The following is a 15,150-nucleotide window of genomic DNA, read 5'->3' as shown; positions in this document are numbered from 1 at the left end:
GATCAAATTCGGTTCTTTATTTATCCCTGTATGATCACTAGAAGTGACTTACAAATGAGGTAAACAATAGAAGCAATTAGAGCAACAAAAAACAGCAATACATAAGTGCACTAGAACTAGTCTCATCAGGTCTAACACAGTATACATAGCCAACGGTTAGTTTTTTTTCTTTACAGAAATTGTACAGATAAAGAAGGAAAAAGAGAAAGGCATCAAGCTCTGTATTAGTGAGGTGTTGGTGGAAAAGATGGGTTAAAGACAGCTACAGAGTCAGCAGATCGTGTCGCAACCGGGAGATCATTCCACAGTTGTGGAACAGCTCCAGAGAAGGTACGCCATATTGATTTTTTCCCTTTTTTGAGATGGCACCACAAGCTGTCACTCGGTGACAGAGCTCAGGGATCGAGAGGGGTAGTAGGTCTGTATAAGCGAGTGAAGGTAAGGGGGTGCTGATCCAGTGGTAGTTTTAGAGGCCAGGAGCAGAGCATGAGATGTTACCGGCATACTGAGATGCAGGCAGAAACTGGAGTTGTTTGTCATCCGCATAGCAGTGGTAGGAAAAGCTATGTTTCTGAATGACAGAACCCAGGGATCTCATGTATACCTAAAAGAGCAGTGGTCTGAGCACTGAGCCTTGAGGTACCCCTCTGTTGAGACGTTAGTGTTCAGAGACGTCACCTCTCCAGGAAACCCTAAATGACCTACCTGAGAGGTAAGACTTGAACCGTAGTAGCACCGTACCAGAGACACCCATAGGCTTGAGGGTCAACGGGAGAATGTTGTGATTGACAGTGTCAAAAGCAGCTTTTGAAAAAATTATTGTACAACACGTTGTTGTATGTGGTTAGAACATTGCACTGTTTTAAAAGTAAAAGGTGTTATAACCTAAAAAAAAAAAAAAAAGTTTAAAATTAAGAGTAACCAATTGAAGTCATTTTTAAAGTTGATGTTTAAATTGTGCTTTATAAATTGAGATTTCAAAAAAATAAGGTAAAACCAATAATCTGTGGGTCATTTATAATTTTATTATCATTTTAAGTACAACAAGTCAGATCAGTTCACAGATTACTTGCTTCTACAATATGTCAATTATTTCATGAAAACAGGACACATTATTTCACCTTCCAATCACATCCGGACATTTCTTTGGTGATGATCACATCTGATATCAGCTTACATTTCTGCACTGGTTGCAGAAGTTTAATGACATCTGAAGCAACGACAAATTCAGGGAAATTCTTTCTAAATTAAACTGATTATTTTACATTATTAAGCTTTATCTTCAATATATTACCATGCTAGTCATTTAAAAGATAAAGTTGGGCAATTAATGATGTCTAACACAACATTCTTTGCTAAATGTGTTTCCATCTTGGACTTCATTTATTCTTCAGTAATGAATTCGGCAAGACAAAAACAACGTTTAGAAAAACTCAAACTGTCAAACTGGATACAGTTGTGCTTGGCTATACACCTCAATTATTACAGACCGTTAAGTTTTCAAGCATGATGTTGAGTTGACCCATTCGATATTGGGAAATTTCAAATCTACACAGCAAATGACCCAAACTCCAATTAATATTGACTTAAATAAAAAATACATATAATTACATCCAAAACACAGCATTGAAAAAGGCAATAATGCAGCAGTTAAAACATCTGTAACTTTTTACATTTCTATTGGTTCAGGACAGGAAAGAGGGAGGGGTCATTCCTCGGGGTGAGGGGTTATCATCTCAGTCAAAAAAAAAAAAATGCATCCAAACTAATTTAATACCTACAGAATACACTGTTATAAATCTGCCTGATGCTGGTAACAAATCATAAACTCATCACACTCGTCGCATACCTTCAACAACAAAACCATTTCAATCTAACCTGAACCGTTGCTTTTTTAATGATGGTGTGTGAGGATAAATGTGTATTCTGTGGTATGACATCATTTTTAGTCTTAACGTATTGGGTACCAACATAAAACAGGGAGGAAAAATATTGTACGGTGTGGAAAAACAAAGTGTGGACTTTTTCCTGAAATATATATTTGGAGTGATTACTGTTTAGTTATGTTTATATAAAAGTGTTATTTTGGACTAAAGAATAAACGTTTCGGAATGTACAGGGCCCACATTTTGGTTTTGCTGATAATGTCTTCTTCCTAATAAAAAGATTGAAAACAAGACATGTCCTCTCTACAGCAGGCTAACTATATGCGTTTATGTTACTGAAACCTATGTTTCACAGCGAGACACGCAAGACATGTTTAATCCGCAATTTCTATCATGAACTAGAAATGAAATGCATTAGACAAACATCTTTCTAACCCTTTAATATTAAAAACAAACTTGACATGTGATTTTCAAGAATTAAAGACTCAAACTAGTTTCGCAATTTGAACTTGTCATGTTACGTATAGACGTTTAGTTTAAGGTATGTAATACAACAGGTCTCAACAGGTAAATGACAACTAATATGCGAACGAACCTACGAACTAACCGCATTGTAGGAAACTTTAATTAAAAGTGTGGACGAAAAAGTTAGGAGAACGTGAATGGAGCCTATGTTTACCAAATATACATTCAGTCGAGAGTTACTGTGTCTTGTGCTGGTTTATACAACAGTCCGTTTTCATTCAGCCATGTTAAGAAATGTTTCTCTTTCCGAGCAGCACATCTTTACGTCCACGCGTTGCATCGATACAAATTAATGATAGAAACGTCTATTTTACTTACGTTTTTAGTTATGTACACGTCATTGTTGCACTGTGATATTTTCATCAAAAAGCAAGAAACAGGACCAACACAATTACGTTATAGCATCATACACCAAATTTCGCATGCTTTTTCTTTACGTTTATGGACTTCGGATTACTTAAGATTTCGGCAATACCAGAAAAATATTCGAAACTTTGGATAGTATTGTTAGATGAACGTTTGTGGTACATTGAAACAGTTGTGTGATGGAGACTAATAATCTACCGGTGTGTCAGATGGTTGAGTTATTAATGAATACAAACCTTTAATCATCATTGTGAAGTCTTACTGAAACAATATACGTAGCGGATAGTCGTCTAAGAGGGCCTAAACTTTGAACTCCAAAATATATTATTTAATTCATATCACAGTTTCACCATGAAAAATAAAACTCGGCCTTGAAAATAAAACGGACAAACAAACCACATCAAAACAGATTTAGCTTCTGTGAAACACACGATTCGTTCGGCATATGAAGCCACTGAACATGCTTGGTGTGGCCATGCCCTCACGAAAGCAAAAACCGGTTATGAGGGGGCTTTCATTTTCTGCCAAATATCCTATTGGTTTTCTCTCCCTGATGAAAGAGCAGTATGCAGACGCTTTCACTACAAACTCCTTATTTACGTGCCGGGTACGTTTTTAACATCGGTCATATACACATACATACAGTACAGGGGAGAGTGGGGTCGCCATGGAAACCCCAATCGAAAAACAGGAGGCAAGGGGGAGGGCATGGCCTTGAGACTGCAGGGCTCTCTTCAGTTCATTTGCTCGAAAAATTTGTAAGTGGGATTTTCGTAGCCGTGATTCTGCATCTTATTGAGCTGCCTCTCCTCTGGAGTAAGCATAGGGTCGACCTGCTGGGAGAGAGGGGGGCAGAGAGATAAGGGAATAATTGGTTAAAATTGAGCACATGTATACAATCTTTTAAAAACATTTCAACACATTGACCATCAGAACTTAACTCTTTCCCTGCCATTGACGAGTTATCTCGTCAATTAAAAGAAAATGCTTCCCTGCCAATAAGTTGCTTTGGATAAAAACATTTGCCTAAATTCAAATGTAATGCAACTGGCCACAAAAAACTTGCTGTTATACCCTAAAAAAATGTAGAAACTTTTCTAATCAATCAAATTTTCAATTTATTTCCTGGTTTAAGACCTCAACTGGCACTGTCCTTTGAGCGGGACCCCAGACTTTACTTTCAATATTTTGCATGTAAATTTTTTACCTATCACGACAAACTATGTATTAAAAGTCAAGTCTCTAGAATACATATTTCAACAGTTTTTTATAAAATAAATTATGTAGGTAGAGTAATTGACAGTGTTTATTTCAGTGTTTTGCATGTTATTCTTATCCAATCATGACAAACTATATATCGTTTGAAAGCTCTAAGATTTAATTTATCATCATCATTTTGGGAAAGGAATGACATAGTGAGAGACATTTTCTAAAATATATATTTGTAACATTAATACCCTATCTAAACCTAAACAATCTTGACAAACTATATATCATTGGAAAGCCCAAAGAGTGTAGTTTTCATATTTCATCACCATTTGGGAGAATTATGACATAGTGAGAGTCAGTTTCTAAAAGGTCACGGGCCCACAGGTAGGACAACTTTGTTTTTACATATTTATAACTAGGGATGCACCGATCAGGATTTTTGCAGGCCGATACCGATCACCGATTTGTTGTCTTCGTGATCAGCCGATACCAATGCCGATACTGATTTTTCAAGCTGATATGCAAGCTCTTTGATGACTGTAACTTTTAAAAAATTTTCTAGATAAAGTAAAAACCTTTGTTATATTACTTGCAGTAATTAGGTATATTATTGTTTTAATAGAGAATCAAATAAATTAGCACAACAAATATTTCTTCTGCAAAGAGAAATTTAATATGCCTTTAAAAAGGCTTATGTCTGTAAAAACTAATGAAAATAAAACACTTCACAGTCTTTACTGTATGAATTAAATATACACGCATTCGTATGAAGTATAACAGTTCTTTAGTCAAGGGCAGAGAGTGATTTTATTGAGAGATTAATAAGGTTACTGTAGCTTTAAGACTTGACAGAGATCGCTCTGTACACGTGCGCTGATGACAGGCTGCTGTGTGTGCGCGCGGCTGGTGTATGCAGACGAGAGCAGCTGTGAGGAAAATTAAAGTTTAAACGCTCAAAACTTTGAAACGCATGCAAATAATAAACTTTTGACATGAGGATGCAATTGTCCGCGATAGATGTGTGTTGTATACGCTGTTTGATGGGGATGTGAAGACGGGTCGCGATGTTAGGACCGGACCATGTCCTCAGAGAAAATACACATATCTCTGTAAAGGCAAAGAGAGAAATGCAAATCTACACGTCGCTCATCAGCCACGGGTTATAAAAATGGTCTCACTGCGTAAAAATGGTCTCTACGTGCAGCCGCATTGAGGAGCCATATCATGACAGACAAAAGTAAACAGAAAGATTGGTTCACGAGATCTGCAAATTTAACGAGGACCGATCAAGTCATTTAATGCCGTTATCGGCCGATACCGATCTGCGGCCGATCGATCGGAGCATCCCTATTTATAACACTAAACTTCTACTCTAAACCTAAAAAAATCTTGACAAAATATATAATTCTGGAAAGTTTTATGAATGTAGTTTTCATATTTCAAGGTCAACTGTATATCATTGGAAAGCTCTAAAAATGTAGTTTTATATTTTGAAACCTTTTTGCATTAATAATAATACAGTGACAGTAATTTATTAATTTGTGACAAGAGTATGCAGCAAAGTGGCCACCTAGTGGCCGTTGTTGGTAAACCCACTAAAAGTGTGAGACAAACCTAATTTGTTTGTGATTTTAACTTGAAATTTGGATCACAACTACTTGAGACTTGTGGCTTCATGTTTAGATTATTACTTTTGTGAAACATTTACATTTTTATAATTTTATTTATAAAATGAATATGTTACTGCATTATTTTTATTTCTTAAAAATTGTAAACTGCTATAATATTATTTATTTATTTATTTAAAAAAAACTTTGTCTTCTTTAAAACAAGACCAAGATTAGGCTTCTAGACCTAAAATTGCCAGAGTTATATTCATGTGAAGGTTTACATCCGTTTCACCCCCCACTCAAAAGGGATTTGTGCCAGTTAAGAAGTTAAATAAATCAAATACCACATAAAATAACCGTTTTAATGATCTCTGACTTCTGGGCCATACAAATACAAATCCACATCTGGCATCTTTTTCCTATCATCATAATATCAGAATGCAAAAAGCAGCCGATAAAAGCAGACAGCTGTTTCTTTAGTGCTTTTTGAAGCTACAAAACAAACCATTTGATAGTCAAACATTCAGGTGAACTCTCACCTCTACTATGCCATGGCTGATGGTTCCATACGGCTTACGGCGCACTAGCAACAAGCTGATGACCATCACCATGGCGATGGCCACGGCAACCACCAGAAGCCCCACCATCGCTCCACGGTTAAACGTCTCCAAAACATCTGGCTGCTGTGGTAGACAGACATAAGAAGATAAACAAGAAACATGTTACTTTTTTGGATTTCTTTGTTTTCAGTAAAACACATCACACTTGATTATCTACTGTAAGGGAAAGCGGGGCACAAAGTAACGCTTTATGGCTTCGTCTCTATCGATAAAAAATATTTAAATTAGATTTATCATTACGTATTTTACACAATCAACACACACATCTCTGCAACAAATGAACACTTAAAGTTTTTTTTTATCATATAATTATCATTGTAACAAACAGAGGGTTTGTTGTGACACCTGCTAGAAAATTTAGTTTAAACACAAATAATTCAATTAAATTCTGTTACTAAAAGTGGATATTGTTTATATATCTGCCTATAATAGATAGATATCCACACATTTATCCATCCATGATCCTTCATCTAACCATCTTTGTATTTGGCATCAATGCATATAAATATATATTTTTTAAAAAGCCTTCACAATTAAGACAAAGTTATTTCCCTTGATATTGTATTAACAGTTATCAATTTGATTAATAGTATTTACATGTTTTTATTTCATTATCACTGTATAATCCTGTCTATCCCAGCTATCAGCTACAAGGAGTTGCTGACATGTTTAAAAATGGTGTTATGTTATGTTTTAGGTATCAAAACAGTGATTCAAATAATATAAGGTTGGAATTGGTGACTTACACACCCAACTCAGAAAAAAAATTAAATAAAAGTAATGTACTTCTGTGCAGTGGCGGTTCTACATGGAGGCCAAGGGTGGCCCGTGCCTCTGTAGACATGTCCCTGGCCACCCCTGTGGCCACCCCGTGCTGACCAAATAAAAGGTGTATAAATTTATTTTGATTTAACACGCGAGCGCCAAAAACTAATGCGACGCAACGTTCTACACGGGCAAATTAGAGCGGCGCACCCAACCACTGTAGCCGCCTCCGGGTGCTGCTCGGCGAGTGTCTCAATTCGTTCCCAATCTCTCGATGTTGAGAATGTGTATGCAGCACTCTAGCTGACTTGACATTGGGACACTGTTCACTTGTTCTCCTGTGACGTGGCTGCTTAAGCGCGGTGATCATTCACAGCTGTTACTCATCAACAACCGGCAAAACCAACATCTCGCTAACTTTTTAAAGTTTACACATTTTAAAAAGCTCTGTAATTATGCTCCTACATATACGTGCATAAAATTGGAGGAATATAATGAAATGTTACATGTAAAAATGTTTACAATTTAAAATAAATATTATTTTAAATACTAGATTGTGGTTCCTAACTGTCTGTATTTATATGTAAACTAAAACAAACGTTTGTCTTTATAAAAGTTTGCATTTCATAAAGTTTATTGAGTAGGCTTGCATGATTTTCGGTTGGGGGGCTTTAGAAAAGAGCCAAGCTCCCTTTTTCCACCTGCACTCACTCTTGTATTAAATAAATATGTATATGATTGTAAAGTAAAATAAAGTTTACGGGGAAGTTTCCCCCGAAAAGGGATTAGACTAGTCCTAGACTAAAATAAAAGTAAGAGCTGTCCAAACTGAAAACAACTTGCCATATCTTAAAATACATCAGTGCCCTTTGTTTTGCTTCAAAATGCACACAAGTAATGTATTTAGTAAGGCATGTTTGTTAAAACTAGTTATGTTTCCTAATTAAACTAAGACCTAGTCCTGTCTTAAACTAATTCCTGTAATTACCACTATAATCTTTAAATATAATTTCTTGCCATTTTTTTATGTGCCCCTCTGGTAAAACACTGGCCCCTCCTTGGCCCCCCTAGTGAAATTTGTCTAGAACCGCCACTGCTTCTGTGCCTCCAAAACACTCTTTGTTCAATATCTTAACCAAAACACAAAAAAAAACTTTCACAAATTCACAGGAGATCATCTTCTCACAATAAGAGAAAAAGACCAAAAGCACAGATTGCTCGGCCTTGTATACTGTAAATATCTAAAGTAGCCTTGTTACAATAAACCCCACATTAGTTTGTGCCCAGCCAGGCCCGGATTGGCCATAGGGAGAACCGGGAGGATTCCCGGTGGGCCGGTCTGTTTTTTTTGGCCACGAGGGCCGGTGTTGTCATGCCACCGGGATGAAGCGTATTTGCGGGTGAGAGATGTCCCCGCCGCTTTATGCACAAGTTGATTGTGTCCCGAGTCCCGACCACTTATTGGAAGAATTCTTGCATTAGGGTTCATTGACATCTTAAACGCATGGGAAACGCAGGACGTGCCGCTGTCTTCTGGTTTTCAAAGCGCTTATTTGAACACGAGTTTTGTTTCAGACGTGTCTATATTGAGTGCGCTTGCCGGCCGCGCGTCTATATTTAAAATAAACTTGAGCGCGTCTTTTGAGTGCGCTTGCCGGCCGCGCGTCTATATTTTAAATAAACTTGAGCGCGTCTTTTGAGTGCGCTTGCCGCCCGCGCGTCTATTATATTTTAAATAAACTTGAGCGCGTCTTTTGAGTGCGCTTGCCGGCCGCGCGTCTATTATATTTTAAATAAACTTGAGCGTGTCTTAATACAAACAGGCTGGCCTCTAAAAGGAAAAGAATTTACAAAACATATTTTTTATCCAAGTCATAGATGAATTCTCTATGAATAATCATTATTCATCGTTTATTGCAAGAGGAACAAAAATCTATTTGATGCAAAACGCATTAGTTTATTTAAAAAAAAGTAGTTTCAAAAGTATATCCATGATGTTTTCTTTTTTTAACACAATGTAGGCCTACCTTAGCCTACGTTATTTAGCAATAGACATGATCTAAGTACTAAAAGACTTTTTTCCATTTGTTTCCAATGCATACTTGATAAATCTTGCTTGTGTATTGTATATCAGGGGTTTCCAAACGTTATCAACCCAACAGTTAATCTCAAGACTCACCATTTTTTAGAAATATAAATATAGAGGAAAACACAAACACATTTGTTTCCTTTAGTTTTTGAATAAGTTTACTTTAGTAATATTATGGTCTTATGGCAGGGCTGCATGATTATGGCAAAAATTATAATTGTTTACTGCATTTGCACGGAATATGAAATTATATATTTGAAAAATACAGTGAATTGCAAGGCTGCAGAGAACAGTGCACTACTGCAGACCTATACTACTGAGGGTTTAAAGATATTATTTTAATAGTCAGTCGTGAACTAAAGTGGGCCGGTCTAAGGCATGAAACTCCAGGGCTGAAAATGAGTCCCACTCCGGCCCTGTGCCCAGCTCACCCCTACTTTTGTTCATATTATTAAAACAATTTAGCACACTGTGATTGAACATACATGTAGTTAGGTGCGTATATAATAATAATATAATATAATATAATATAATATAATATAATATAATATAATATAATATAATATAATATTATATAATATATAATATATAATAATAATTTACAAAATAATAATACAATTTTAAATATAAATTTTAGCTTTTAGATACAAACCAGCTCATCTCTTTGAATTCCTGGAGACTTGTAGACCACCTGCTTCAGTTCTACTGATGTGTTGATCTGAGAAACACAGGAGCACAGGGAGAGGAAATAATCATTTTAAATATGGCTCAATTTCCAATGAGAAATATCAGGTCAGCTTAGTAGGAAACATCCATTCTGTATAGCCATATTAACCTTGTACACATTTAAACACAGTTAGCTCCCTCTAGTGGTAAATCTGAACAACTACATGAATTGCAAATACGCATACATACAGCTGGGCATTGTGGGTAATATTTGGTAGGTCACACTGGCAAGAGAGCATTTACATTTACCCATCAAGCAAACACTTTGATCCAAAGGGACTTACAATGCATTCAATCTCTATTTTTTTAGTTTGTGTGTTAACCTGAGATTGAACACATAACGTTTGTTACAGTAACATGCATTTACTAAAAAGATTTTTCTAAAAAATGTAAAGGTAGTAACAGTAATAATAATTTAGTAATAGTAGTATGGGCAGATTAATTTTCCTACTTTCTCTTCATATTCATAAGTCGGTCCTCTTTCAGATGTGGTGTAATCATATTCATCCACTGAGGAAACTGTGGAAAGACCAAAGAATGATCATACAGTTATTCAGGCTTATACTGTATATTAAGACTATTATATTATGAAACAAATGCATATTACCACATGAAAAAACCATAGCGCTCACCTTTCTTTTCATTTGGCTGGGGTTCTTTATTTCCAAAACATTAAAGAAAGAAAAATAAACACATAAGGAAATAGTATTATTATTATAAGTATACTATTATACATAGTTTGTTAATATGCTGACACTATTTGTGTCCTTTATAATGCATGTGTACCGATGCGTGGTGGGTAGGGCCGGTTCTGGAAAGCTCTCTCCTCTTCCTCTTCATCATCTCTCTCTTCCTCACTCTCAGCAGGAAGAAGCTCCTCTGTTGTCCGTGTCTCAGAGAAGGAAGTGGTCATAAGTTCACTGATGTCACCTCGCTCTGTTTTCACTAACTCCTCTATACACAGAGACAGAGAGAATAATACACACTTTTGAGATCACAGCATTTACATGGAAGATTAATTAAGTCTTTGTAACACAAACTCTTACGGATTTCATCATGAAGTTTCTCTGCCAAGCCGGGGACTTTATATAGCAGAGCCAGACTCTGGTTCATCCTCTCCTCGATCACATGCAGGTGTGTGTACACCTTTAAACACACAAATACATTTTTTATTTTATATTAGCATTTACATCAATGCATTTATATACTGTAGCTACACCAGTACTGAGATCTTGCTGGTCTTAAAGGCGGGGTGCACGATTTTTGAGAAACGCTTTGAAAAAAGGAAGTCAGGCCGAGTACCAAAACACACTTGTAGCCAATCAGCAGTAAGGGGCATGTCTACTAATCAACATCGTTGCCTGGGTTGTGTATGTGTGGGGAGGGTCTATCAATATAAGGTCCAGATTCTATTAGGGTAGGGGCGTGTTTGTTTAGGTGATTTCAAATGTCAACATTGGCTTTCAAAGATCATGCACCCCGCCTTTAAATACAAAAACTGACACATTCACACAGTCATTATTTATCTGCTGTTTGCAAACTTAATTTAAAAACAATATAAATAGTTTGAAGACAAATGAAAAGATTGAGATTCATGTATGAGGAGAAAGTGCTTGAATGTGTCAAACCTGGAATTTCATCTGCTCGGCTTTCTGAGGGTCGGCAGACTCGATGTGTTGGTAATGACGCAGCGTGTGTCTCCGGTCCTTCTGCTCTGCAGCCATGTAACGCTTTAAAGCCTGAAGCACTCGCTCGGGCTGAAAGAGCGAGAGAGGAACAGAACGAAAATAAGATGCAGAATATACACTATAATACTGTATTAAAACACATGCTAGAGCTGCAGATATACAATAAAGCCGGCATTTAAAAACAAGTTACTTATCTAACTAAAAAACAGTCTAATTAAAAAGATCACACATAATCCTGGATGTATTACAATATTATTGAGTGTGATGTTTAATCTGTACTTACATGTTGATAAAATATCTTCTGCTGTTATTTTATTATAATAATATACAATATTGTTCTGCATTATTTCTTCCTTCTGATAATATTCCTGAACTAACATTATTTCCCCTATTAACGCCACAAAATGTAAATATGACATTAAGCTATTATTTTATCCGCCAATTCTCAGACCTGTGGTGGGTCGCTTTGCACTGCGCTCAGATAGCTTTCAAGTGCCAGTCTGCGGTTGTTATTCAGCGTAGCCACCACACGGGCCAGATGTGTTTCCACCAATCGCTGTCTCTCACCGGCTACTTGCTCCTCAAGAGTCTGTAAAACTGACTGGAAATGCTGGGGGAGAAAGAGAGAAAAAATTTCTTTGCAGAATTCACTTGGTTTGTACAAGTTTTAGAATGTTTTTTCTACCACTGAATCTGTTGCGTAAGCAGTGCAGGAAGTACAGTGGAAGTCCTTATATGGGCATTTCACCCAGAATCATTTAAATGCTGTGTTTAAAATATTTTGACAGTGATTAATAAACACAAATGGAATTGTGGAAAAGTATTGTGCATTATTTTTCATATTTCTTTCATTATAATAGAATCAGAACCCAGAAATGGAACTGGAATGGGAATGGGAATTTCTTATGATACTCAAACCTAAGTTTGGCTTCTTACGCCTCCATGAGCTCGACTTTTTTTTTGGAAAGTAGTGGTACAGCTGTTTAGTCTTTCATAAATCTGATAAAACTGAAGACTCTTTGGAGGCATGAAGGATGCAATACTACTCTATAGGTACTCAAGATTAGCATGAGATTTGCAGAAACAGCTTGTGTTATGTGAGCTTTAAGACTATCCATAACTGTATTAAATTACTGTTGGCGATTGGAATACTGTGCAACCTAAAACAGGTGATCAAAACAAAACCTTAATACCTTTTTTAAGTCTGATTAATATTTACAGCCCTGGGTAACTTCAGACAGTAAAAAATGGCGTTACATAGGAGGAGCATTGCGATTGGCTTACTTCATTCAGAGCCTGTCTGTCTGACTTTGGCAGGTTCTTTGATTGGTTGTCGGCCTCTGCCCATTCCTTCATGATCTGTGCAGACACAAAAAATATATATTTTTACACCCACATTTATTAGGGTCACAGATGTTTGGATTATATAATACAAACATTAGTGAAAATGTTTGTTGTGTGTTAAGTCCCGCCCCCTGACCTCATTGATGCGTTTCATTCGCCGCTCCTCCAGGTCCATCTTAGCACGCAAAAAGTTGGCGTGTTCGCTGTCGTCACCCGGCATCTCAAAATACACATCAACACCGTCTGTAGGACGAGAAGTGGGCACTACTGATAGAAGAGAAAGATCAAACACACAAAATAGTTCAATCAATGAATGTATCAAAGAGAGAAAGTAAGCAACACAGATTAGTAGCATGAGAGAATGAAAACTCACCGCTGTCCACCCGTGTCTGTGGTTGGGTGGATGCTTTGGTGGTCTGGAGATTCTTATCATAGTAGAAGTTGTCCATGTAGTCTTGGCCCTGGAAATGGGAGTCGATTGGATACTCATATTCCTCCTGATCTTTTGCTGTGGTGGCAGTTTCCTCCTCTTCTGGTTCCTCTACATCATCTGCTGCTTCATCATTTCCTTCTTCCTCTTCCTCCTCTGCCTCTTCATCCACTATCTCATCCTCTTCCTCCTCCATGTCATCTTCCTCAATGTCAGTGACAGGAGAGGGACTCGGTGTGGTTGGCACTGTTTTTACACTGATTTAAAGGTTCATTGAGATATTAATACATTAACAGATATCATTTACATTTTGAACCTACACTGGCCTGTTAAGCTTTCTATACACTATAAACAATGCTGGGTTGTTTAAATTAACCAAGAACATGTCCATATTTGAGCCAACAACCCAGTATGGTCATTTTAACCCAACTTTTGGGTTTGTCCATATCTGTTAATATTAAGAGTAATTTCAAATTATACCTGGTGACAACTTTTTCTCCAGCCATGGACACAAGGGGTGTTGCTTCTTGTGCAGCATCTGTTGTCTCTGTCTCACCACGTCCACTCGCTCCCGCCCTGCCCGGACAACAGACGTACTCCACCCCACGGAAACGTTCACCGCATGGCAACAGCATCCCGTAACTATGCAACTCCAGACTGTCAGCTGTGCATGCCTAGAAAACAGCAAGTCGGAGAGAGAGTTCATACACCACGTTCCCGTTTTTTGCCAAGTAAGATGAATAACTCTGCAGCAATGCTTCAAAGGGTTTACACATTTTTGTTTTTCTTTGTAATTAAATGTACCTACAGGAAAGAAATAACCACAAAATTCAGATGTGAAAATCTTGTTTTTAAAGTCTGATGCAGTGTGATAGATGAGATTGGATGTGAGGGTAAGAGGGTCATAAATCAGACTGGTGGACTGTTGCAATATACAGTAACTCCCACTAACCGTGAAGCTATTAAAGTTGAATTGCAGTTTTCATTTTTTCAGCCTTTATATGTACACACATTGATCTGTTAACTTTATTTATTCACCTCTTTGGCAATGTTGTGCCAGTACACGTAACTCTCACAAGAGTCCATCTGCTCCTGGTGCAGGAAACGGCAGCGGTCTGGAACCAGCAGCGCTTCACTTACATATTCACCAACTGAGAGAGAGAGAGAGGTAAGAAATTACATGAAATTCACTCTTTAAGCTCTTTATAAAACTAAGATTAAGATAGGGCATAATTAATAAAACAAATTGAATATTCAAATTAATCCAGAGGATAAATGAAGATGTAGATAATTGTGAAGGAAAAAGGGGAGATATAAAAACAGTGGTGTTGGCATTTTTAAAAAATGCCCACTTGGGCTGATGTGGCAAATTTAAACTTTGCGAGGTATGTGAGCAGAAACCAAGGACAGATCCAATCCATATTCATCTACATCAGTACTGAGTAAACATATTTACAGCTTTATATTCATAAAGCTGCATCTTTGTGATAGTTATGCATTATAAAATGCTATTTTATATTAAAGATTTCACAGACGAAGCTTATATGCCTAGTCGCATGTTTTATGGGTCTTAATTGAAAACAACTTGCTCTCTCTCTCTCTTACACTGTCAGAAAAAAATGTCAAAAATGGTCCTAAGCTGTCACTGGGACAGTATCCTTTACAAAGGTCCTAATATGTGCCACCCTAAAATGCTTGATTTTGATTGGCCAGTCATGACATTCCATGGTATGTTATTCCGAGATAACCGCCTGAAACTAATAACACACGGCTGCGAATCATGTTGACAGGTACAGTTTAATATTAAATATAAAAATTAAATATAAATATGCTTTTAACTCATTCCTGCCAGAATTTTTTGGAAAAGTTGCCCACCAGCATTTTTTGTGATT

At 37.0% G+C, this 15,150-nt stretch overlaps 1 protein-coding gene across 4 annotated transcripts in view; it reads right to left on the bottom strand.

Moving 5' to 3' along the window:
• Positions 1-1,005: 1,005 nt before the first annotated feature.
• Positions 1,006-15,150, bottom strand: part of aplp1 (amyloid beta (A4) precursor-like protein 1) — a 71,954-nt gene continuing 57,809 nt past the window's right edge. The window contains exons 4-17 of one of the 4 annotated variants that reach the window (XM_055197115.2): positions 14,297-14,409; positions 13,739-13,932; positions 13,202-13,515; positions 12,965-13,092; positions 12,769-12,843; positions 11,936-12,094; positions 11,425-11,553; positions 10,843-10,942; positions 10,583-10,750; positions 10,429-10,452; positions 10,248-10,315; positions 9,723-9,788; positions 6,136-6,279; positions 1,006-3,613 (exon numbers count right to left, since the gene is read on the bottom strand). In XM_055197115.2, the coding sequence (XP_055053090.2) occupies positions 3,512-3,613; positions 6,136-6,279; positions 9,723-9,788; positions 10,248-10,315; positions 10,429-10,452; positions 10,583-10,750; positions 10,843-10,942; positions 11,425-11,553; positions 11,936-12,094; positions 12,769-12,843; positions 12,965-13,092; positions 13,202-13,515; positions 13,739-13,932; positions 14,297-14,409 (1,784 nt within the window). In that variant the 3' untranslated portion in view covers positions 1,006-3,511. Of the gene's footprint in view, positions 3,614-6,135; positions 6,280-9,722; positions 9,789-10,247; positions 10,316-10,428; positions 10,453-10,582; positions 10,751-10,842; positions 10,943-11,424; positions 11,554-11,935; positions 12,095-12,768; positions 12,844-12,964; positions 13,096-13,201; positions 13,516-13,738; positions 13,933-14,296; positions 14,410-15,150 lie in introns of all 4 variants that reach the window. The other 3 variants (XM_055197114.2, XM_055197118.2, XM_055197117.2) reach the window with 3 other exon arrangements.

The sequence above is a fragment of the Misgurnus anguillicaudatus genome, chromosome 24 (genome assembly GCF_027580225.2).
Source record: "Misgurnus anguillicaudatus chromosome 24, ASM2758022v2, whole genome shotgun sequence".
NCBI lineage: Eukaryota > Metazoa > Chordata > Actinopteri > Cypriniformes > Cobitidae > Misgurnus > Misgurnus anguillicaudatus.
The sequence above is the reverse complement of the archived record's forward strand: the minus strand, read 5'-3'. Positions and strand labels throughout refer to the sequence as shown.